Below are 26,742 nucleotides of genomic sequence, written 5' to 3'. Positions count from 1 at the left end.
TAACCTTGAACTCCTGGGTTCAGGCAATCCTCCCACCTCAATCTCCTGCATGGCTAGGGCTACAGGCTCATTAAAAACAAACAAACAAACAAACAGTTTGTAGAGACAGGATCTTGCCCAAGCTGGTTTCAAACTCCCTGCCTCAAGTGATCCTCCCACCTTCACCTCCCAAAATGCTGAGATTATAGGCATGATCCACCATGCCAGACCTGCTTGTGCTTTTGATATCATATTTAAGAAACAACTGTATATTCCATCATCACGTTTACTATGTTTCCAATAATCTTAGAGTTTTAACTCTTACTTTTAGACCTTTGATCCATTTTGAATTAACTTTCTATTTGGTGCGAGGTAGTGGATAATATTGCTTTATGTGCTCATTTTTCTCAGGTCAGGGTACAGCCCCAGTATATCAAGGTCAGAGCTGTGGGAAGGCCCCAGAGGCATTTGCTGAGGTCTGATTTTGCCAGAAACCTAGGCGGGACTCTAGTCACACACAGCATTGTGCTTTATGTTAAGGGTCTGGCCCTATCTAAGAGCCAATAGGAGAGAAGGGGTCAGGTCTGTATATTGAAGACTCTGACTGCAATGTAAGGAATGGGGTGAGGCTAGAGACCTGTTAGGAGGTTATTGCACCAATTTGGAGGAGTTAATATCTAAATAGGATAGTGCCTAGTTAGGGAAGTGGAAAGATGTGAGAGAAATATTCCAGGAGGTAGAACGGATGAGAGACAAGACGGAATGACGTAAAGAATACAGCCTTTGGTCAAAAACAAGGTATGAGTAAAGTCACTGGTTTTATTGAGCAGCTCAAACTACTTCTGAAGGTAACTGTTCAATAGATGTTCCCAATAGCTTTTGAGTAATGCGCAGCCTCCCATAAAAGCTTTAAAAGTATATCTGTTAATGTGCACATTAATCTTTGTTAGTCAGGTTCACTAGATGCATTAACCTTACATATACTTACTTGCAATTAAGAAAACACAGGCTTTTCAGTATTTCAGCCTAGGTTTTTGTTCAAGTAAGTCCAAATGTGTATGAGTCCAAATGTTTACTTGTTTTCTGATTCTGATCTATAAAAACACGGGTAGTCTCAAGAGACCAGAAAGTTTATTCACAGCCAAAAATGACAGAGTTCTTATTCTCCTGAAATAGGAAACTGTATTTCCATAGTCAAAATAACAATTATTGAAATTTTTTAAAAAGTTGAGAATCTTGAAATTCATTTATTTCAGAATAAAATAAGCAGCATGAAAATGTAAAGTGCTACATAGAAGCCCCATATTACATAAATTTTGAAAAGTTCATTGGCTTAAAATTATAAGTGAAATAGATTATGTAGTTTTTCAATAAGCATGCTATTTTAATTACTTCGATATCTCATCATATGCTATGTTGGTCAAAGAAAAAGTCATGAGTTATCTACATCTGAGGATTAAAGTAAGGAGGAGTCCTCAGTCTTTACTTGCCAGAATAGATATTCATAAGTTTTGGACTTATGCTTGAATTAAGGAGTTAAAGTGGAACTTTAAAAATAATAGTTTTCTGGAGACTTTTCAGTGGGGCTTGGACAAGAAGGGCTCCAAAGACCGATTTTGCTCATTAACCTCACATTGGGGGGTCAGACTGACCATTTAAGGATTTTTAGGGAGCATATGTGAGGTGAAAGGGAAGAAAATGGTGCCACTTTCAGATGGTACATCAGGTGCTAAAAAATATCCCAACACAAACAAGCAGGTAGCTAGTTGACAGGTGAGAGAAGAGATGCAAGTCAGATAGAGAAGGATCTGCACAATGCAAAATCTTCTTGGCTTTGTTTTTTGGTTTTGGTTTTGTTTTGTTTTTAACTTAGCAGTGAATGCAGCAGGATTGGCTTAAAGTATAGGAAACATGCAAGAAGATCACATTGATCCAGAGGCTGGCTCAGGTTTGACTGAGGGGAAATGGAAGGAAGACTGTTCCTAGCACACAATTAATCTCAGCAGAGGCTGAAGTGGTGGGGATTTCTTTCTTCTCATATGACACTACCTGGTTTTCCCAGCTGGGTCAGTGACTTCTTGCTAGGAGACCACTGAGTACTGAACCAGTTTCTAGTATGTTTCACATCAAGACTTTAGAATGTATTTTATCATGGCAATAAAGTTATAAAATGGTAACCTATGATTTTCCTCAAATATGAGATCTTCATAAAGTCCTTGAGTTTTTTAGACTTTATCAATTTCAGCTACAGATATAAAAACAATCTGTAAACACCTTTAAAATGCTAATTTATTAAAGTTTAAGACAATTCTCTATTAGATAATAGTGTACAATATGTTCTTATTTTAGATGTAGAAATAAAAGAAAACTGGCTCTCAGATGAAAACAGAAATTGTGTCTAACAGTTTTAATAGAACCAACGTTCCATAAACAGGAGTAAAAATTAAATCTGCCTTTAAAATGATTTTACAAATTATTTCTCTTATCCATAATTTCAGTTGGTTAAAACAACATAAGGACTTTATGAATACCCTCCCCTATCCAAGATATACACATATGAGCTAACTTTCGTGGACAGATCTAAAACCCAAACACAATTTCCAACATTGTTTGACTTGTAAAAAAATTAACTTACAAACACCCATTTGGAGCATAACCTATTTGAAAGCTTGGGACTAGCTATATTTAAAAATTAAATCTTCATTAACAACACCCTCAAGAGTGCCTTCAGTGCTGCGAACTGAACATGCTGAAGGCAACATTTTTCTGTGATTATATGGTCTCACCAGGCATTACGATGAGAATATTATCTATTAGAGTCTGTGGAGCTAGCTAGTACTAAGTTATATATTGATTTTTCCACTGAAAATTCTTTCTTGGGCTCTGACTAGGTGGACAATTCTAAGTAAATGTTTTTCTAACTTCTATCTCTGTTACCTGGGCCCTGAGGTTTTCTATTAAAATAGTACATGAAATATTTCAATATTACGCATATTCCTGGAATTAAAATTTATAGTGATTATAAAGCTAGACATATAATACATCTCAAAATACATACATTTCAAAGCAGAGCAAACATTCCAATCTTAAGATCTCCCCATTTAACTTCTGGGAAGAAAATAAAGCGATCTCCTAGCTTGGACCCTTTCTTCCTTAAAACAAAAATCTACGGAAGACTGTTTTACTTCTTTTTAAATTTGTGTAAGCGTGGCAGCAGGGAGCAGGGGGTGGTGATAACAGCATATCAAAGTGGTTACAAAGTACTCCCTCTTCAAGTAACATCCAGTGACAAAGATGTGATCTCATTTCCTCATAAATGTTTGACTGAAATAGTTTTTTCACTGAAGAATGTTTAGGACACAAAGTCACAGAATGAGCAATCCCAGTAAATCTCCTATGAATGACTTTTTTAAAGGAAACTACTTGAGTTTTGCTTTCCCATTTCAACTGTTTTATATATACATTCTACATACGTAGAAATAGAGTACTCAATAAATGGTACTGAGTAACTAGTAATAATCACTGGAACTTAAAACATCATCTTTTATCCAAAAATTTCAAAGGGCAACACAGGAAAGTATCATAAATTTACATTAAAAAAAGGTGAAGCATGAGAAAAACAACAAGTTATTTCCCTGCAAAGCAGATCAAATAGTGAGACAAGGAACTTTGACTTCCGGTCCCTTACACTAAGCAGGACATAACTGCTAGACATAGTCTGAATGTCTAGATATATTTATACTAAACTTATAAGGATCAAAAAAGGAATGAAGGGTAAATACAAAATAATCTTTTTGTAAACAATTCTTAGATTATACCCAATGCAGAATGTTTAATGAAGCAGTTGAGTCACAGCTCTTAAGTCACAAAACAATATTATAACTCAAAGTCAAATATGTATTCATTGGCCAGATATATTCTTCGGAATATAAGAGCGGCCAATGCCAAAGTCAGTATGACAATCAGTACAGCTGATCCACCATGATCAGTGTGGTTGTCTCTTGGCTGGTGGCCCTGGATTACATCTGGTGAAGTAGATGACCTTCTCTGACTCTGCTGCTGGGCCCGGCGCTGTCGAGGGCTCATGGAAGTATTCTTAGCTACAGGCTGGGTAGGCTGTTGAAAGGATGCTGCCGAGGAATTCTGGACTCCATACTAGGAAATTTTAAGAAATTTTGTTTGAAACTGGCAAAGAAGATTTGTATAAATGCTTGTTATCTATTCAAGAATACACAGAATCTCAGAGTACAACATATGGCTAAAGGCAACACTACCAAGAATGACAGTTACTAATAATGTATCCTTTCGGAGGCATCTAAATTTAGGTTAAAAAAAAAAAGTCAGTAATTCAGGACAGCTTTCTGGTCTTTTATTAGTTTTATTGATATATTTAGAAAAACAATCCCTTAAAACATTGACTCTAGATCAGGCGTCCTCAAACTTTTTACACAGGGGGCCAGTTCACTGTCCCTCAGACCATTGGAGGGCTGCCACATACTGTGCTCCTCTCACTGACCACCAATGAAAGAGATGCCCCTTCCTGAAGTGCAGCGGGGGGCCGGATAAATGGCCTCAGGGGGCCGCATGCGACCCACGGGCCGTAGCTTGGGGGACGCCTGCTCTAGATGATATTTTAACACATGCACTTACTGAAAATATTTATATACATATAATGTTTTAATTAGGTTCCTATGTTTCAGATGCCTTTTGTCTTTTTTTTTTATCATTATATTTTTAGTGATGGGATCTTGCACATTGCCCAGGCTGGTCTTGGACTCCTGGGATCAAGTGATCCTGGTGCCTTGGCCTCCCAAAGTGCTGGGATTATAGGTGTGAGCCACTGTGCCCAGCCTCAGATGCCTTGTGGATGGTGTAACACTGACTAAAAATTGAGTACCTTGATAAAATTCTAAAATGTCTCCTATTTCAAACAATCATACAGCCCTTTGGGAGGTTGAGGCAGGAGGACTGCTTGAGCCCAGGTGTTTGAGACCAGCCTGGCCAACAGAGCAAGACACTATCTCTACAAAAAAATTTTAAAACTTAGGTGAGGTTGTGCCCATCTGTGGTCCTAGCTACTTGAGAGGCTGAGGCAAAGAGGATCACTTGAGCTGAGGAGGTTGAGGCTGCAGTGAGCTATGATCACACGCCAGCACTCCAGCCTGCGCAACAGAGCAAGACTCTGCCTCTTAAAAAAAAAAAAAAAATCACATTCTTAGTTAAGTCCCTAGTGATATATAATACATATATATAAATTTTTCTATAATAACCTAGAATAACCAGCATGTGTGAGGGAGTTTTGCTTTTTAATATAAAATGAAATGGCTTATTCAGAACCTCCATCCCCGGGAAAAGGGGAAAATCTGATAGACTGCAAGAACAAAACTGCCATTAGTGTTTTTCCCACTTCTACATTTCCCATTGCTTTTTGATGCTAAAATATCTGCAACAAAAATCAGCAGATGGCCTGATGTTATCAGCTGTATTTAGAGTTCTAACAATCTCTTGCTCCTCCTCAAGGCTAACAAAAAAAAATCATAGCTTATCTGGGATTTGATGTATAACATCTCAATGAATTTATATTACACTTAATGTAACATAAATTCCTTATAACCACCCTTAGCCAAACTGGTTTCAGTTACTTTCACAGTGGTAAAATTATATAATCATACTCTGAGATAGTTTATATGTAAATATAACTAAAAGCTTAACTTGCAATTGTAGACAACTGACTGCTTGTTGGTATTTTAACCAAAAATGGTCTCAATTAATGACCTATATCTATGAATACGAATTCTAAGTTTTATGTTGATTAAGATCAAAATGAGATATACTACTATAATAACATCATTGTTTGTACACTCTAATTTACTTCTTGATTAATTATATTCCTAGCATTTTTTAAAAGCATCAATCCTAAGATTCATTCATTCAATCAACAAATAAACACTGACAATCTACTGTATAGAAGGCACTAAGCCAGGCACTGTGGAGACAGTGGAGAAGTTGAAAGAGACCCCTGACCTTCAAGGAACTTACATTCTGGGAAGACAGATAGACAATAAATAATTACAAAGTAACTTACAACTGGAATAAGTATAACTGGAATATGTAACAAGGGGGACTTAACATAGATTTAAAATATACAAATGATTTATATACATCACAAACATTAGGAGGCTGTCCTAAAAGGTAAAAAAAGATTACCAACTTCCTTAAGAAAATTATGAAATAGAAAGTAATTAGAAAGCTTTTTTAGTATTTTAAACTAAAACATACTGACTTTAAAATTAATTCACTATTTTCCTCTGCAATTCATAAATTATACTGGGATCACATAGAAATGATTAAACTGATCCCCACATGCTTTTTTCTTGGACCTCCATCTTCAGTCCCCTATAGCACCACCCTCTCCCTTGTTCTTCTTCAACAAACTTTTCCCTACCCTGCTCACTCTCTGAATAGTAGAGACTTACTCAAGACTATTCAGTCCCACTTTATACAAGTTATTGCTGGGTAAAGGGCAAATATGCATCTGCCCAACTTCTATTTCAATTTTCCTTCACCCTTTAAGTCCTCAATAAACTGAAGAAACAACAAAAAGGATGTGATTACTTAACTGAACAATCTGTTAGAAAAGCCTTCAAAAGACAGTTCTTCTTTTATATATAGGAAGGAAAATCATTTTTCCCCCATAATCCTAATTCTTTGGCACCAATCCAGTCATATTTTTTTAATCAGTCTCTCTGATCACCTAGGCCAACCAATTTCTTAGACAATAGGTCAGGGTACACTAACAACCCCCATAGCATTCATTCTTTTATTCAACAATTATTTACTGGATGCTTACTATATATGAGGTAGCACTATCCAACAGAACTTTGTGATGACAGTAATGTTTATGTCTACACTGTCCGATATGGTACCCATTAACCACGTGTGTCTATAAAGCACTTGAAATGTGGCTAGTATGACTGAGGAACTGAATTTTAAATTTTATTTGATTTTGATTAATTTAAATTTAAATGTAGATAGCTGCATGTGGCTGGTGGCTAATGTGTTGGACAGAGGAAGTCTAAGGCCAATTTTTGGCTCTAGGACTTTATTAAATAAAGTCAGTACCTTAATGCAGCCGAACAATCCTGCCAAAAATAGTGTCTATTTAGAAAGTGGCTAACATATGGATATTTTGTTTTATTCAGAGCCTAACACTATATTAAAATTAACTTTTCAGAGAATCATAGAATTCTGGAGAGACAAGACAAAAATTAAATCCAGCCCCATTTAACAAAAAAGAAAAGTGAGGCCAGAAAACATGAACAACTTGTTCAACATAATATGACTAATCAGAGGGATTGTTAGAATCCATTTGTTTTTTTTTTTGTTTTTTTTTGAGACGGAGTTTCGCTCTTGTTACCCAGGCTGGAGTGCAATGGCGCGATCTCGGCTCACCGCAACCTCCGCCTCCTGGGTTCAGGCAATTCTCCTGCCTCAGCCTCCTGAGTAGCTGGGATTACAGGCACGCGCCACCATGCCCAGCTGATTTTTTGTATTTTTAGTAGAGACAGGGTTTCACCATGTTGATCAGGATGGTCTCGATCTCTTGACCTCGTGATCCACCCGCCTCGGCCTCCCAATGTGCTGGGATTACAGGCTTGAGCCACCGCGCCCAGCCTAGAATCCAATTGTTAAGAGAACCAAATTTTTTCAGATATTTAATCTAGGATCTTCTCCTATTCCAAGCAATGATAATGATAGAGACATACATAAATATTAAAAGATAAGAGCCATACCGATGTACTGGCCGTAGCACCCTGGAATGTTGTAGGTATATCATCTTGTAAATCCGTTAGTGAAAAAGAGTGGTTTAAGTCTGACTCAGTGATAGTCTTTCCAGACGAATTGACTTCTGCCTATAAACAAGATAGATGCAAGAGGAGCGTTACAACAGGAAACAATAGGGAACATACAGAATAATCTGCAACCTGCTAAATCCCCTCTGTTGGATTTATTTTAATTGCTAGTTTAATATCTATTATCAGGCAGTTAAGCACTGAGCACTCTTGTCCAATACTGTACTAGGTATCATAGGAAGACGCATGAACAACACCTATTCTCAAGAAGTCATTATTTGATGAGGAATCAAACTAACACCCATGGTTCACAATCCACAATGCTAAAACCCTCTCAAAACTCAAGGGTTTTTTGGTAATTTTTAGGCAAAGCCTGATATGAGCTGATGTGAAGCTATGAATAGTCTTTATCCCACATTAATGTAAAAACTAATCCCACATTAATATAATATTCAAGGGTTTGCTGAGGAAATCCTAATGGATTTGATTATGAGGTACTGCCCCAGATATCACTGCAGGTTAATGTATGGTATATGTAAGATCTTTTCTTAAGTTTGAAAAATTCTGACGTACAAAATGCATTTGGTCCTGAGATTTTTCAGAAGCAATTTTAAGTGTAATAAGAATCCTCAGAAGGAAGAAAGTAACCAGCATGTTCTGAGCAACTCCTCTTCCAGGCACTACAATAAAAGAGAAGGGCACTGGACCTGGAAAGATAGTCCACAGAGAAGTGGAGAGGGAGGAAGAAAAAGCATGTTGCTTAATGCAGGCTGACATTTCTTTTTGTGAAGGAGATCAAATTCCAGAAGGATTAAATGCTTAATACTTTATTTTTTATTTATTTATACATATTTTTTTGAGATGGAGTCTCACTGTCCCCCAGGCTGGAGTGTAGTAGCCCAGTCTCAGCTCACTGCAACCTCCGCCTCCCAGTTCAAGCAATTCTCCTGCCTCAGCCTCCCGAGTAGCTGGGATTACAGGTGCCCACCACCACGCCCAGCTAATTTTTTGTATTTTTGTAGATGCGGGGTTTCACCATGTTAGCCAGGATGGTCTCGATCTCCTGACCTCATGATCTGCCCTCCTTGGCCCCCTCAAAGTGCTGGGATTACAGGCATGAGCCACTGCACCTGGTTAATACTTTAAATAATTAAATATTTAATACTATATAATCTTATGTTCGAGTAAAACATATACAGAAAAAAGGGAAAAAGGGATATATGGGAGGTATGCCAAAATATTAACAGTAGCTATTTCTTGAGGATGTGATTATGAATGTCATTTTCTTCTTATTGCTTATCTATAGTCTCTATAATAATAAGTAGAATTTATTAAGCACCAGGGACAATTCTGAATGCAACTCATGTATTACGTATATTAATTCAGTCCTCACAACAATCCTGTAAGTACTGTTATTATTTGTGGATAAGAAAAAGATGCAAAATGGTTAATATGTCTGACATCATACCACTAATAAGCAACAGAGCTGGGATTTGAACCCTGGCATTGCATACCAGAGTTTAAGTTTCAACCACTCACTATGCTATAAAGCTTCTGTGAATGTAGTTATGAATTTTGTAATAAGAAAAAAACTGTGCCAGTATTAAAACATTTCATGTACCCTATACATATATATACCTACTATGTAACCACAGAAATAAAAAATAAAAATTAAAAATTAAACAAAATATGAAAAAAGAAAAACATTTGCAAAACTTTATATTGCAAAAGAACTGCATTGCTTTCCCTTCTATGCAGAATCTAGCAGTAAACAAAAAGGCTACAAGATTAGAATTTATTTAAGGATTTATAGTACCTTAAAACTGATTTGCCTCGCCAGTTCTTTGGCTTCTTGGTCAGCTTGGCTTGAATCGCTTCCAGATTTTAAAGGCAACAGGACATCCTTCATGGCAGAGCCACATCCTTCACAACAGAAATCTTGTGATCTGGCAGAAAACAAGTTTTTAAATGAAAATGAATCAAATAGTTAGATGTTTAATTCCTCTTATTGAGACACTCAAATGCTGAATCATCAAAATGAAAAGAAAGGAACACTGGAAAATTCCATATCACATTTATCCACATGCTATGAATTAGACAATGAATGCAATAATTATAGTCCTGAGACAAGTAAATGTTAGGTTGGCTTTAAAAAAAATCCAGGGCTCAGATTCTATTTCTCCAATAAACTATCTAAAGAAAAATAAGCAGCCAGGTACAGAGGCTCATGTCTGTAATCTGAGCACTCTGGGAGGCTGAAGCCGATGAATCACGAGGTTAGGAGTTCAAGACCAGCCTGGCCAACATGGTGAAACCCCATTTCTACTAAAAATGCAACAACAGCTGGGCATAGTGGTGGGCGCCTATAATCCCAGCTACTCAGGAGGCTGAGGCAGGAGAATCACTTGAATCCAGGAGGCAGAGGTTGCAGTGAGCTGAGATTGCGTCACTGTACTCCAGCCTGGGCGACAGAATGAGACTCCGCCCACCCCCCCCCCCAAAAAAAAGAAAGAAAAAAGCAAAAAAAGAAAAATAAGCTTTACATCTTTTTTTTGCCCCCGCCCCCCAGCTTTACATCTATACAATGAAAATTTGTCTATTATACTATCCTTGAGATCACATAAAATAAACCTCTTTTAAGCCTGGGAAAAAAGTTTTTTAACAAGATCAACTTACCTGTTAGCAGAAACATATATAAACTAGTAAAGAAGCCAATTAAACATAGAATTTACAGATATTTCTAGAAAATAAAAACCTCACAAATAGCAGTATAACTTGAAAGACTTGGGAAAACTTGCAGAAAATCCAAAGACTTATTTTATTACTGATTATATATAGTAAGTAGAGATTCAAGATATGTCTGCTAACTAGACTATTTCCTAAAATGTATTTGTTTTTCCATTTTTCCCTTTGTATTCCAGATATAGCCAAAACTTCCTTGAAGTTTATAATAGTCCTATGAGAATATGAATGACTGAAAGTAAATACACATATATAGAAGTATATATTGTTATACTATTGAACAACTTTTTAAAAAATTGTTTTTGTTTTGTTTTGTTTTGTTTTGTTTTTTTGAGACGGAGTTTCGCTCTTGTTACCCAGGCTGGAGTGCAATGGCGCGATCTCGGCTCACCGCAACCTCCGCCTCCTGGGTTCAGGCAATTCTCCTGCCTCAGCCTCCTAAGTAGCTGGGATTACAGGCACACGCCACCACGCCCAGCTAGTTTTTTGTATTTTTAGTAGAGACGGGGTTTCACCATGTTGACCAGGATGGTCTCGATCTCTCGACCTCGTGATCCACCCGCCTCGGCCTCCCAAAGTGCTGGGATTACAGGCTTGAGCCACCGCGCCCGGCCTAAAAAATTGTTTTTCATAGTACTTCTAGTTCTATTCAAAAACTTCAGGTCTTGAAGAACATGCTAGTTAAAATTATGAAGTAACATCATATAAACAAAATATATGTAAAAGCAGCATAATTTAGTGTTTTGGTTTTTTTTTTTTTCAGACAGGGTCTCCTTGTTCTGTCACCTAGGCTGGAGTGCAGTACTGCAGTCATGACTCACTGCAGCTTCAACCTCCCAGACCCCAGTGATCTTCCCACTTCAGCCTCCCAAGTAGCTAGGACCACAAGTGTGTGCTACCATGCTCAGCTAATTTTTTTTTTTCCTTTCTTTTTTTTTTTTTTTTTGTAGAGACAGTGTCTCCCTATGTTACCCAAACTGGTCTGGAACTCCTGGGCTCAAGAGATCCTTCTGCCTCGGCTTCCCAAAGTGCTGGGATTACAAGCATAAGCCACTCTGCCCAGCCTAATTTAGTATTTATTGATGAGTATTTTTTGTTTTACCAAAAGTGGTACTGTTGTCCACACACCTTTGAGATGTGGTTATATACAAATTATTTGCTTCACTTTTAACTGAGTCAGATGAAACTTAAGTAGAGTGTTTATTTTGAATCTATTAGTTTATCCACAATGATAGCATGCTACCATGGTTGAATGCAAAATGTTTGTTTGGTTTTTTTTGAGACAGGGTCTCAACTTGTCACCCAGGCTTGAGTGCAGTGGCACAGTCATGGCTCACTGCAGCCTCAACGTCCCCAGGTCAAGCCATCCTTCCACCTCAGTCCTCCAAGTAGCTGAAACTACAGGCACGTGCCACCATGCCCAGCTAATTTTTGTACTTTTTGTAGATATGGGGTTTTGCCATGTTACCCAGGCTGGTCTTGAACTCCTGGACTCAAGCAATCCACTTGCCTTGGCCTCCCAAAGTGCTGAAATTGTAAGTGTGAGCCACCATGCCCAGCCCAAAATCATTTTTTAAAAGGTTTCTATTATAGACTTAGAATCTAGACCAAATACAGTGAGAAGCCTAGAAGAACCAGAACTCCAGTTTTTTTTGTTTGTTTGTTTTTTAACCTCGCCCATGAAATCAACTGGATAAAAGCATCAAGTTAAAAAAAAAAACTAACACAGAAAATCGCATGAAAATAAATACTATGTATTCAAAGTACATAGTGTAATCTATGAAGAGTTGTACAAATAAAGTATATCCCCAGAGTCTGGAAATAAGATTTAAAAAGAAAAGTTGCTTATAAGATCAAGAAGTCTACCAAATCTTCGAGATGCTAAAATCTAACTATTTGATTTAGCAAATATCTGAGGAGGGCCTACTCTGGGGTATGCTAGGGTAAAACATGACATAATTTAATTAACATAGTATGTCTGAAGGGTGGTAGGTAGCAGACTCCAGAGCAGAAAAATTATCAACATCAAAAATTCAATCTCAGCACTACTCAAAGAGGGGCTACTCTGAAGGGAAAGTCTGATCTTAGTTATATAGACAAAAATGCACCTGCGTATGAAAAAAAACAGAGAAGGCATGACTTCTCTGTTTCTGATTGCTATTGGGCAATCATAACTTGATAAAATCTTTTGCTTTATTCCAGATCATTTATTAAGTACTTGCTATGAGCTAGTTGCAAAGATGGATAAAGTGGATTCCCTCCTGGCCCTCAAGGGTTTTATAATCTTGCAGAAAGCTAAAATTAATTCCTCTGGTTCTTTTCCATTTATAATGCCATATGAGTGGAGACAAATTACTGGTATTGTTTTCCAGGAGAATATATCTCACACTGTAGTTTAAAAAAAAAAAAAAAAGGAAATAGTATTAACTACTTTTTAAGACTAGGTAGCATTAAATCAATTACTTACGATTCTGGTCACTCCAAGGAAATTAGGATAGCTGAATTTGTAAAATAGCAAAACTGAGATAAGATCCTGTAGCCATACTCACTCAGAAAGTAAGTCACATAGTAAGAGGCAGGTCCTACCTCCTAATAGCCATTACCCTGAATACTATTCAGGCCTCAACAAGAATGAAATGCAAAACTTACTTTTTGGCAAGGGCTCTTCTTTCCTCAGGAGTGTAATCTAGAGAACCTATGGCTCCCTCTCCTTTTGTTGGCATAAACCCAATGATGGCTAATAATGCTGTCCTTACTGAAATAAAAAAGTAAACATCAATCTAAATTGCTTTGTAAAAGCAACTGGGTTTATTCTGGAAAGAGAAAAAAAGAGAGTATTATACTTCATAACTATGAATTGACTGAAGTTATAAGAGATTTATATTCACTATAAATTAACACTTACTACTCCATGAAGGCTGCCAAGTTTCAGGATGATGTCCTGAGATGCTCAAACAGATTTTCTTGCCCACTTCAAATCGTCCATTAGCCTGAGGAATAAACAATGCATTTAGAAAATTAAATACATGTGTTTAATGATTTATACTTTTGAAGTAAAAATACATTATTTACATATAACTAATAATTTTAGAGATTATCTTAAAAAACATTTTTTTAATGTAACCTCTAATGGGGCACAGATTTTTTGTCCTTATAGACACTCCAAAAATACTTGTTGGATACTGAACAAAGAAGGTGTTTTATATAGCACCTTTTGAAACTGAATTACACAACTGATATCTAAATAATTAACACATAAAGTTTTATTGGCCAGTGAAGTGGCTCATGCCTGTAATCCCAGCACTGTGAGAGACGAAGGTGGGAGGATCACTTGAGGCCAGGAATTCAAGACAAGCCTGAGCAACATAGTGAGACACTGTCTACAAAATAAGAAAAAAAAAGAAAGAAAACTAGCCAGGAGTGGTGGCATGTGCCTCTAGTCCTACCTACTTGGGAAGCTAAGACAGGAAGATTGCTTGAGTCCAGGAGTTCAAGGCCACAGTGAACTATGACTACATTGCAGCACTCCAGCCTGGGTGACCGTGTGAGAGGGGAGGGGAGGGGAGGGGAGGGGAGGGCAGGGGAGGGGAGACTGATGCCTGTAATCTCAGCAATTTGGGAGGCTAAGGCAGGAAGATCACTTGAGGCCAGGAGTTTGAGACCAGCCTGGGCAACAAAGTGAAACCCTGTCTCTATGAAAAATAAAAATTAAAAATAATTAGCCAAGTGTGGTAGTAAATGACTACGGTCTCAGCTACTTAGGAGCCTGAGGTGGGAGGATTATTTGAGTCTGGGACATCAAGGCTGCAGTGAGCTGTGATCATGCTATTGCACTCGAGCCTGGGTGACAGAATAAGTCCCTATCTCAAGAAAAAAGAAAAAAAAAAAGAATCTAAAAGAGAAGACATGCAAGAGGCTAGGATGAAACCTCAAGACTCAGTATCCCCTAACTGGATGTTAGTGAGGAAATACATGGGGAGAATGGCTTTGAGAGAAGTATGATTTTCAGAGGAATGATGAATGAATGAATGAATGAATGAATGAATAATACTTATGGAATGAAAGTTGGAGAAGACTTTTCAAAAGAAAGGAAGTAATCCAGAAAGAGTGTAATGTTGAAAATCAGGGCTGATTCTCAGCCAGTGTGGTTAGTATGGCCATACCATTGGCTAACTATTGAAATATATCTGTATTTGTTGGCAAAGAGCTGCTGCTAACTACTGCCCTCCACCACCACCGGTCTCCCCATGCACCAGCCCCTCCCTCCCCTAAGACGACTTAGTTCTCCCCATGATGTAGCAACTAAATAAGTGACTCCTGATACAGAAGAGTGTCTCCAGGACCCCGCTCCAACCCTACTGCCAGCATTAACAGTTCTCCATATCAGCTAATACTTGTTAAGCAGCTTCTATATGTCAGGCACTTTATGGTGTGATTATAATTACCAAACACAACATTCCTTCTGACCAATGAGAAAACTGAATTTTAAAGACACTATGTAACCTGCCCATAGTGTAATGGAAAGAGCAATGGTCAGAATCCAGGTCTACTGGCTCTTAAACAAATGCTCTCTCCATTATTCAAATAGAGTTAAAAGCAGCATTAATTTGGTATTTATTGATGAATACCTGTTGTTTCACCATTTGCTACTCCATGTGGGTCAGATGTTTAACTTAGAAGAGGATGAAGACTGAGAAGCAGCAGTGAGATTTCTCAGACTAGTTTCTGAGACTGGTGTAGTAAGCATGTTTCAACAGGGCATTATGTGTGGAAGGTGGCCTGCAGCAGGCTAAACTAGAAGAAGGATGCCTTGGAGGTTACCAAAGAGAAAAATAAAATGATAACAGATGCAGGAAACTGTTTTTGTGTTTGTTTTTGCTTTTTTCAAGGTTAGGGGATAATTAAACATAGTTAAAAGAAATGAGGAAAGAAACGCTTAACAATTAAGAGAGGAATGGCCGGGCGCGGTGGCTCAAGCCTGTAATCCCAGCACTTTGGGAGGCCGAGGCGGGTGGATCACGAGGTCGAGAGATCGAGACCATCCTGGTCAACGTGGTGAAACCCCGTCTCTACTAAAAATACAAAAAACTAGCTGGGCGTGGTGGCGCGTGCCTGTAATCCCAGCTACTTAGGAAGCTGAGGCAGGAGAATTGCCTGAACCCAGGAGGCGGAGGTTGCGGTGAGCCGAGATCGCGCCATTGCACTCCAGCCTGGGTAACAAGAGCGAAACTCCGTCTCAAAAAAAAAAAAAAAAAAAAAAAAAAACAATTAAGAGAGGAATTAGATCAATAGCTTTCCTTGGCTAGGTATGATGGTGTTTTCCTGTCATCCTAGCTCTTTGGGAGGCTGAGGTGGGATAATTGCCTAAGGCCAGTAGTTCAAGACCAGTGAGACCATGTCTCTAACAAAAAACTTTGTAATTAGCTTGGTACAGTGGCATGTGCCTATAATCCTAGATACTCAGGAGGCTGAGGTGGCAGGACTGCTTGAGTCCAGGAGTTTGAGGCTACCGTGAGCTATGACTGTGCCACTGTACTCCAACCTGGGCAACAGAGCAAGACCCTGTCTCTAAAAAAAAAAAGTTTTCCTTTGCATGAAGTAAAGTTGGAGGGAAAGAGAGATTCTGACATAGAAATAGAAATGATAGGCCAGGCGCGGTGGCTCAAGCCTGTAATCCCAGCACTTTGGGAGGCTGAGGCGGGTGGATCACGAGGTCGAGAGATCGAGACCATCCTGGTCAACATGGTGAAACCCCGTCTCTACTAAAAATACAAAAAATTAGCTGGGCATGGTGGCACGTGCCTGTAATCCCAGCTACTCAGGAGGCTGAGGCAGGAGAATTGCCTGAGCCCAGGAGGCGGAGGTTGCGGGGAGCCGAGATCGTGCCATTGCACTCCAGCCTGGGTAACAAGAGCGAAACTCCATCTCAAAAAAAAAAAAAAAAAAAAAAAAAAGAAATAGAAATGATGCTAATACTTATTGAGGACTCTGTGTCAGGCTTTAAGAGCTATACAATAAGATATTGATACTTTTCATCCCACATAAACTCAATGAGGTAGGTATCATGTATTCTTATTGTCAAGATGAGGAAACTGAGGGAAAAAGGCTGGAGAGCAGTGGCAGGACCTCGGCTCACTGTAACCTCTACCTCCCTCCCAAGTAGCTAAGATTACAGGCACCCACTGCCATGCCCAGCTAATTTTTTTTGTAGTTTTAGTAGAGACGAGGTTTCACCATCTTGGCCAAGCTAGTCTTGAACTCCTGACCTCGTGATCCACCCGCCTCAGCCTCCCAAAAAGCTGGGATTAAAAGTGTAAGCTACCATGCCCAGCCCATTAGCTACTCTTTAGTGAGTAATTATAAAGTGCCAGATGTGTGTGCCCAGTACTTTGCATATATTAATTTATTAAATCCTAACACCCATGATATGACATTTATGTATTCAGTTGTATCATTTTTACTTCTTAAGTGCATCAGCTTCCTAGGAATTATTTTGGAGGATAAAAATTGTAGTCCCAGGGCCTGGACCCCAAAAGCAAAATTATAATAATGTTATATTATTTCTTAATGAAAATTATTTGCTTACTATATTTTGCAGCTACCAGGAAGAGTTAAGCCATGAGCATTCTAAAAATCCAGAGTTCTTACCGTTAGGAGAATAATGCTTGGTGGCTTCATGGGATACTCTGGTGGCAGTACTATCCGTCCATGATAAACTCCTCCATCAAAATCGGAGTCGGGGGGCCCTCTAACCGTGAAGTGCCATTCAAAAAGGTTATCCTGAACAAAAACAATAATTCACAAGGAATCAATAACCTTAAAAAGTTGGATCATTTTATCCATCTAAATATTAGAAACAGTACCAAGCAAGAAAAATTAAATGTTTTATATTATCGCTAGGATAGTTTCTAATGCACAAGATGTCTCAAGAATGTAAGTGATAAATTAAATTTGTAAGTAAAAGCTATTTAATCTAGCTTTCATGGTCCATTGAGCTAAAATCTTTTTAAATAAACACATTAAAACTTTGTGCGTGTTGTTATATATCCATAAGTAACTTACAGGTTTAAATTGGAAATTTATCCTTGAAAGAATAGCAAATTGTGATAATTATCATATAATCAAAAAATTACTATGTTAGGGTTATTTTAACACATCTTTAAAATTTATCCCTTATAGTTGCCAAGAGCTTATTTACAAAATGATCAGTAATATTAATGTATTTAATGTCATCTTACAGTTACCGCATACTTTTCAGTTTACAAAATACTTGCATATAAGTTATTATATTTTTATTCCCACTGTTACTGTGAAAACCTGTTTGAGCATATTTAAATGCCCTCCTGTTACAGATGAAAAAACTGAGACAGGTAAAGATGTTTGTACAAAAAGCCTTGAGTAGCTACAAAGACCCATCAAGGGGCTTCCAAACTTTACTGTAAAGTATCTGGGGTTCTTTCCACTTCCCCTCCCTCATACTCAAGATCTAACCTCAACTTAGTATCTGAGACCCATTTTATAAACACCACAAATCTGTTTCTTCTAAAGTGATTTGCAATGGCTAATGAAATATTCATGAAATGTGGTGAATAAAATGTCAAACTACATCACAAACATCTGTAATGACTCAAAGCAATGAAAAGCAATTTTACAGAATTTGTTTTAAATGTTAAAATACTAAAATCCATATAAAGAACATGGAGATAGAAACTAACCTCTAAAGGTTGCGCATGGTAATGATCTGTTGGATCTTTCAATTCTGCTGCTTCTTTCATTAAACGTTTAACAGCTAAAATAAAATTCACAAAATAGAGATATTTAAAATATACTTTTTCTGAATGATTAGCACAGACTTACAAGCCTAATGAAAAATGTTCAAAGGACTAGTGCAAATGAGCATATGGCAAAGGTTTAATTATAAGATGATGGGAATAAATAGAGGGGGAGAGTGAGGAAACAGTTGCTAAGCATTAACACTTTTAAAAGACTTATATATTAAACATATATAGTGAAAACACTATTTTTATTTAATAAGCAGTTACATAAACTTCCTATATGGTGGTATTTATTGAAGTGCTTTTACAGACATTAATAACTCATTTAACCCTTAATACAACATTACTAGATAGGTCTTATTTCTATCCCCACTTTCCAGATGGGAAGCTGAGACACAGAAAGATTATCTAACTTGCTCAAGGTCACACAGCTAGTAAATGAGAGAGATGGGATTCCAACACAGGCAGTTTGGCTCTACCCGTTAAAATACCTTTATTAACAAAAAATGTATCCTCTGGATCTCATGCTTGGCGAACAGGAAACACCTCTATATCCTCCTCTACCTCTTGGGACTTTCCATCCACTATCTTGCATTAAATTAATGGACTGTCCTCTGAATTCACAGACTCTCCATAGCCCTGATTAAATTCCTTCTTGAAATGATCCTTCAGCTTCACTAAACCTCCAGTCCACTGACCCCACAACTTTCTTCACCTCTCCTTTACTTATATTCATTTTCTTCTTTATCCACATCCTTGGCTCTTAGGAGTCCCTCTTTCACACTCCCTTAATAAAATCCAACTGTGCCTGACCCAACCCAACCATCTTATTTGTTGTCTGTAGCATCATTGAAAGGCGGAAAAAAAGTCACAGAAGCTGGTGCAGTAATGCCATTGCAAGTCATTATCAGCAACCTCCACTGGAACACAATGCCACCTAATGTACCTATATTTCTTTTCTTTTTTTTTTTTTCAATAGAGACGGGGTTTCTCCATTTTGGTCAGGCTGGTCTCAAACTCCTGACCTGAGGCAATCCGCCTGCCTCAGCCTCCCAAAGTGCTGGGATTGCAAGCCTGAGCCACCGCGCCCAGCCCCTACATTTCTCTAGTAAGCCTTCCAGCCCGCTCTTTCCACCTAGCACTCCAAGATTCCTTCACATCTAGTCTCATTTCTCCTCCCTTTGCATTAATGGCATCCAGCTTTTTACCTCCTTGATAAACTACTCCTAGCAGGAGCGCTTGCAGATGCCTATCACAATCTATAATCCTACCTGTATCTGCACCTCTGCCTGGCCAAAAAAAAGTTGTTACTATCCTACTTCATCATATTAATATTCTTTTCCACCTCTTACTCTAAAGTAAGCCCCTATATGCAGAGACTTTGGTCACTGGATCATCAACTATTTATTGAGTTCCTACTAGGTACTAGATGCTACAGTTTCAACTGTCAACAAAATCTGGCTTTCGTAAAGGCTTATGGCTGGGAGGGGCAGTCAATACAAAATGGCATGATAAATGCTATATTAGAAACATGTACATATTGAGATACCCTCTCCCTCCAAGTCTAGAGACTGGGTAATTTGTTCAATTCCTTGAACGTACTTTATCTGCCCTCTGCTCTAGACCTTTCTACACAGCTTTCCTCAGGGGCCAGGCTGCTTCGGCCCCATACTCCACCTCACCATCTAGTCTGTCTACCCTAGACCTTTAAGTAACTTCTCAGGAACGTCTCTATGACACCTTCCCTTGTCCCCTCTCAGTGCTTGGAGATTCCAATCTGGGCAGAAGAAATCTCTGCAGCGTCCTAGGGAGGGGTGGAGACTAGGAATGCTTTCTGAATTACCCTGGTTAGGTTTAGAAACCACTGCCCTAGAGACCAGATTGAGTCTCTTTGCTCTATGCCATCATAATACTGTGTTTTTCCTTTTATGAAGTTCATCCCACTTTAATTACTTGTTTAACATCCATCTTCCCTGCTAAGCAATAGTAATGACAGTGCAGCAATACAGTCTCCTCAGGGCTTAGCACATGGTAAGCTAATATTTAATTCAAATATTAGTTGAATTAAATTTTACTATCTTCTCTCAATTTATCTTTTTCTAAGAATCCGATTAAAGACAAGGTTTTTAAACTTATTTAATAAAACAAAATCCTTTATTCAAATAAAAGCTTAATGAGAATCCCAACACGTGAAACAACCCCAGAGCCGCTTTGATTGAAGAGGCCAACGGAAGGGCCTGCAGGCTATTCCCTGCCCTTCCATTTCACTACTGAACGGACTCATGGAACAAGGATGGAAAACCCTGCTTTCAAGCCACATAAACATATCATTCCTTTAAGTTAATATTATTAGACAGAAATACAATTATGGAAGCTGTTTTGAAGTTAGTTAGTTTGGAGATGCCAAAAAGATTATTTTTCCTTCATTCCTTGTCAACTGGCTGAACTCAATAATGATAAAGCTGAAGTCAGATTTTATGTCATTCTATACCCTTACCACATTTTCTCTGCCTCTTCCCTACTCAGCTCAGTTCAACAGGAGAGAAGACAATAAACACTCAAAACTTGTATCTGGATATTGAGAGAGATGTATAAAGGGTCAGAATTGTTATAAGAATGTATCTGTACCAATCCTGTAAAGGAACAATCATTGGTTCAATAATTAAATAGCTGATTTTATTAGTTCATAAGCCACAGGCACATACCATGTAAGAGCTAAGGCTATGTAGCTTAAAGGTGAGATTAGTCTATTGTTTCCATAATCTATTTTTTCCAAAAATAACATATATTATGAATGCTTCAGTGAAAAGGAACAGAGACTTGATTTAGAGCTGCGTTAAAATTCTGACTGACATTTTGTAGCTCTAAGTCCTTGAACAAGTCACTTAATCTGATTGTGGCTTGATGTTTACATCTGTCAAATAAGAGTCAATAATTTCTCCACATAACTCTCCTTTCCTTTTCACCTGTCTCTCTTGCCCAAGCCCTGAGTTATTAAGGTTGAAAATGGACTGGGATATAAGGCCTTCTCAATGATTCTTCCTAACTCAAAACCATGAGTCAGCAGATGTAGCTGGCCTTATGGCATGGCTCCCTGCCTCCTGAGGAGAAATACCACTGTTAGGAAACTGTCACGGTTCAGGGTGCTGCCTGGCAACTGGGTTACAGTATAGTTGGCCCCTCCTGATACTCCATCTCTTGCTTCTACATGGCTAGAGGCAACTTTTTTATTCCAGCTCCTCTCTTATCTCTTGGAAAGGTTGTTCCATGGCAGGTGTCCCCAGACTTTTTACACAGGGGGCCAGTTCACTGTCCTTCAGACTGTTGGAGGGCCACCACATACTGTGCTCCTCTCACTGACCACCAATGAAAGAGGTGCCCCTTCCTGAAGTGCAGCGGGGGGCCGGATAAATGGCCTCAGGGGGCTGCATGTGGCCTGTGGGCCGTAGTTTGAGGACGCCTGTTCCATGGAATCCTTTCACTGTGGTGAGATAAGATGTGCCAGGAAAGGAAGGGGTGGCATCTGCATCCCTGCTTTTGTTATTCCTTCTTATCGAGGCCATATGGGCACTCTGGAGCCATGCTGTGGGCCTAGGCAGTAGCATTCTTCACACACTGGGGTTAGCTCACTAGGCTCACACTGGGGTTTGGATCCAGCTACAAATAAAGGGATCTTCTACAGGCCACTGGCTCCCATATATGGATTTCTCTTGAAAAGCAATTATCTTGATATTATCAATTTCCAAAGCATTAGTAAAACGCAGGAGACAGGTATGTTAAGGAAGGCATGCTCCCTCACTGCCTCTTCCTGCTCCCATAATAAATGTACTTAAGCAAATGCCTAAAGAGTGACGTTTCTGCCGAGGAGGACCCTGCAAAGGTATCAGTTCAACATTCAAAGAATGTCTGAGTTTTGGAGATAAAAGAATGACCATGACCTGCTTCTTGTCTTCCATAAGAGTAGAGAAAGACATGAAAATAATTACTATACAAATGGTAATATTGACCAAGCATATATGTACAAGTATATACAGAAACTACTTTAGTCTGCCTAGGGGAGCTAGACAAGGCTGAACCTTAAAGCTTGAAGAACTACAGGAATTTCAGATGGATTTTAAAGGAAAACATTCTAAGCAGAGGTTCCAAAAGGAACCAAAGCATGTAAGTGAAAAAAGCTACTCCACCTAGAGAGTCGTTTGGGCAAGATGGATAGTTAAAAATGCAGGCCTGGTAAAGTGGCTTACACCTGTAATCTCACCACTTTGGGAAGCCGAGGTGGAGGGATCACTTGAGCTCAGGAATTTGAGACCAGCCTGGGCAACATGGCGAAACCCCTGTCTCTATAAAAAATACAAAAATAAACCAGGCATGGTGGCGTGCACCTGTGGTCCCCGCTACTGGGGAGGCCGAGGTGGGAGAATCGCCTGAGCCCGGGAGGTTGAGGCTGCAGTGAGCTGTGATGGCACCACTGCACTACAGGCTGGAAGACCCTGTCTCGAAAAAAAAGAAAAAAGAAAATGCAAAACAGCATAAGAGTGGTGGACGATGAGGCTGGTGAGGAAGGCCAGGGTCAATCATGAGCAGCCCTGTAAGCCAAGCTAAGCAGTTTACTTTGAACTTTATCAACAGTTATCAGAAAGCTACTGAAAATTTTTCAATTTGAGAGGTAATCAGTTTTTGTTTTAACTGATCTGGTGACAATAGTGACTGACTAGATATATGTGTTTCTGTGTGTGTACTGAGTTGTGTGTTTCAGGGCAGGGATGGAGCAAGGAAGCAGACAAATAAATAATGATTACCGTAGGTGCCTGAGTGCTGTCTATCGCTGGGGTATGGAATATTAGAGTAAACTGCAAATTTAGGGGAGAAGAAAACTGATGAGTTTCGTTTTTATACTCGCAGAGATTTTTTCCTCTCTATGGGAAATCAAGATGAAGGTGTTGAGTTGCCATAAGTTCTGTGCATCTATAGCTTAGAAGAGGGTCTGAGTTGGACATGAAACCTTGAGTGGATTAGTGGAAAGGTGCAGTTGACACCAACGGCATGAATAGTTAACTCAGACTTCTGGTAGAGGTAGTGGGTACTTTTGCAGCAGTCTCTAATACTCCCATCACCTGCTGCACATGTCAATGGCCCCTTATGAAGAAGCTGCCAAAGGAGGTTCGTCTCCCCACTTTGTTCTGTAAGACCCTACTTCCTTAGCCAGAGCAGACCCAAACACGGGTCAGGGAGCTTGATCCACAAACAGCTACTGACAGGCTAGTCAGAGGCGTATGAGGTGATCCTGCACAACAGCTATAGCCACAATCACAAGTCCATTCCAAAAATATCATAAAGGAAAAAGTTTCCCACCTATGAAATGAACAGATTTACTATGCACATGCTAGTGCACTGGCCCTTAACCAGTTATCTGTATTATCTTCATTTAATCTTTCCACTCATACATCAAAGACAACCCCACATCAGATAAAAAGTAAAGGATTATATCCCTCACACTGTGTGGTTTTTGTTTGGTTGGTTGGTTGGTGTTTTATGTGCGTGCATGCGTGTGTGTGTGTGGGTGTGTGTGTGTGTGCACATACCCTGCCATACACAGGAGACTAGAATTTTCAGTTGTTTTCCTTCATATAGGCATTACTCTAAAAATACCACAGGACTGAGAATAAAGCAAAGGAAGGATTTTCAGGAAGCCTCCCAGCATTTTCAGTAAGTCTCATATCTCACCTAATTCAACTTCTCCACGAATTCCAAATAATCCATACACTAACAAAAATACATTTTTAAGAAGCATTGTGGCCAGGCGCGGTGCGTCATGCCTGTAATCCCAACACTTTGGGAGGCCAAAGCAGGTGGATCACAAGGTCAAGAGATCAAGACCATCCTGGCCAACGTGGTGAAACCCCGTCTCTACTAAAAATACAAAAATTAGCAGGGCATGGTGATGCATGCCTGTAGTCCCAGCTGCTCGGGGGGCTGAGGGAGGAGAATTGCTTGAACCTGGGAGGCGGAGGTTGCAGTGAGCCAAGGTCGCGCCACTGCACTCCAGTCTGGGGCCTGGGAATGAAGCAAGACTCTGTCTCCAAAAAAAAAAAAAAAAAAAAAAAAAAAAAAGCAGCATTGTTTTTTAAAGCAGCAACACTATCTTTGAGGAAATAAAACCAAAAAAAGGAAGCAATTTATGACACAGCTAGAAGCATGTCAACCAAAGCTCAGCCAGTTGATGATAGTTCACATACTTTGGAAATGTACAAAATTCTGGAGAATTTTAAAAGCTTATCATCATAGTATTAAGTCTAACCTATTGAAATTGACTGATGTTTTCTGACAACAATCTCTTGGGTTCCACCAGTTCTCCATTCCAAACTGCACTACTACTCACATGGGGATTATCCTCTGGACCTTTCACTAAGCACCTCTGCTGTCCTAAGGAACCCTGTGAGCTGGGAGCCACCAGATGTTTCTACCCAAATAGTACTAGTTAAATCTACCACAGTGTAAATAATTCAATCACACATTAAGCTCTTCTTTCTTCTCCTCTTTCTCTTTGGTCTTTTCTTCCTCCTAACCCCACTCTGAGGTTCTTTTTTTTTTTTTTTTTTTGAGATGGAGTCTTGTTCTGTCGCCCATACTGAAGTGCAATCTCGATCTTGGCTCCCTGCAACCTCCACCTCCCAGACTCAAGCCATCCTCCCGCCTCAGCCTCCCAAGTAGCTGGGACTACAGGAGTGCGCCACCCATGCCCGGATAATTTTTGTGTTTTTAGTAGAGACAGGGTTTCCCCATGTTGATAAAGCCGGTCTCGAACTCCAGACCTCAAGTAATTTGCCCCCCACCCCCACAAGCCTCCCAAATGCTGCGATTACAGGCACGTGCAACCATGCCAGGTCTTCCCCATATTTTTTAAGGAGTTAGTGGCCCCTAAAATGTTATGACCAAATCTACACACTTGGTCACCTAAGGACATTTCTTAGCCTGGCAGCATTCAGGCTAACAAAGCTCCCTCCAATCAATATCCTCAGGCTTTTTGGGGATTTTTGCATATTCTGAAACCTTACAAAAAACCCCAAAGATTCACAATGTCAACTCTTTCCATAAGGATGCTAATTTTGCTAATTCCTACTGAGAAACAGCTTTTTTTGGAAGGAAATTTTAAGCAACAGCAACAGTTGGTGAGATCATCATTAATATCCTAGAGTTTGCATAGTTAACTGTCGAGTTTCTTTCTCCTGGCAAAATTTACCAAGGTACAGATAGAAAAAAATACCATTAGGATCCAATGATTCATTTCAAGACTGTTTTATTAAGCTGAGAAAGCTAGTTACTTATCTTTATTATGCACCAGAAAGCAATTAGAGGCTAGGATTGCTGGGACTGTTTGTGTAAATGAAGCAAGATCATTAAATGCAGGAAAGGAATCTCTACGACTGAATACAAATATATTTCATATTAGCCAGTATGGCAAAAATCAAGGTTAGTTCTCACGTACAGGGTTCAACTAGGTATTTTTTGTTTGTTTTGTTTTGTTTTAGTTCTATAGTTAACTGGTTTAGTTACAGAACATTTCCTTTATGTCTGCAATTCTATTCGCCCCAGGTGCCGCAAATAAGATATTTAAACGACCAACTCCTCAAACGCGAGTAATGCAGCCGGCTAACAGAAGTCCAGTGGCAGCGACCGGGAGCGGATAGCGACGGTGTTCCCGATGCAGGTACAGCAAGGGGTTGTTGACTGTCGCCCACCGACATCACCTTTACACCTGTTCTTAGGGATGAGTTTCTGACCCAGCTCTACGGGACGGGGGGAAGATGAGAAAAGGGATAGCCCGGGTGCTGCGGCGCGCTAGCCGGCCCGGGGATTAGCAGCGGGCGTTCACTGGGCCACCCCGCCCTGCGGCCTGCACTTCCCGGGCAGGCGGCGGTCTCGCGTAGAGCGCGACACCGGGAGCAGAGCCATGAGAGGCGCCAGACGCTAGGGGGCCGCGGCGACCGCCCCGGGGTCCAGGTCACTCTACCCTCTTCCCCCGGGGTCCCCAGCGTCGCTCACCAGGACTCTTCAGGTTGTAGCGGGTCTCCATGGCGGGTCGCTGGCCTGGCTCCGGCCTCCCGGGCCGCTGCCACTTCCTCTCCACGCGGCCGCTGCCCGGGTCTCAGCACGGCTCGGGCGGACCGGGCCTGGCCGAGGAGCCTCCGCAGACGCCGCCCAGTCCAGCCCGGACTGCAGGCGGGGTGACGAGGCTGAGTGCGGGCGAGGCGCGGGTTTCGCGATGGCGCCGCCTCCTCCGCTGCACCCCGCCTCCCTGAGTGCCGGGCAGGCGCCGGCGCCGGCCAGGGCGTCGCTGAACCGGGCGACCGAGCCGGAGGTCAGCCTCCTCGGGTAGCCGCAGGCCCAGCCCC

The 26,742-nt window shown here is 40.0% G+C and overlaps 1 protein-coding gene across 1 annotated transcript; it reads right to left on the bottom strand.

The window, feature by feature from the left end:
• Positions 1-1,091: 1,091 nt before the first annotated feature.
• UBE2J1 (ubiquitin conjugating enzyme E2 J1) lies at positions 1,092-26,742 on the bottom strand. Its single transcript, XM_003922932.4, has 8 exons — positions 26,393-26,742; positions 18,290-18,363; positions 17,223-17,354; positions 13,480-13,564; positions 13,224-13,329; positions 9,649-9,778; positions 7,773-7,892; positions 1,092-4,134 (listed from the first exon to the last, which is right to left on the bottom strand). The coding sequence occupies exons 1-8, from the start codon at positions 26,421-26,423 to the stop codon at positions 3,856-3,858; spliced, it is 957 nt and encodes a 318-aa protein (XP_003922981.3). The 5' UTR covers positions 26,424-26,742; the 3' UTR covers positions 1,092-3,855.

This window comes from Saimiri boliviensis, chromosome 4 (genome assembly GCF_048565385.1).
Source record: "Saimiri boliviensis isolate mSaiBol1 chromosome 4, mSaiBol1.pri, whole genome shotgun sequence".
NCBI lineage: Eukaryota > Metazoa > Chordata > Mammalia > Primates > Cebidae > Saimiri > Saimiri boliviensis.
Note: the sequence above shows the minus strand (reverse complement) of the source record. Positions and strands in the feature narration are given on the sequence as shown.

Bases quoted from the DNA above. Each gene is read 5' to 3' on its own strand.
- UBE2J1 (XM_003922932.4), bottom strand. From the start codon at position 26,423: ATGGAGACCCGCTACAACCTGAAGAGTCCTG. The intron at 13,565-17,222 runs GTAAGAACTCTG...TTTATTCCTCAG, and splicing joins CAAGCATTATTCTCCTAACG to GCTAATGGACGATTTGAAGT. The intron at 9,779-13,223 runs GTAAGTTTTGCA...GTTTTCTGCCAG, and splicing joins AGAAGAGCCCTTGCCAAAAA to ATCACAAGATTTCTGTTGTG.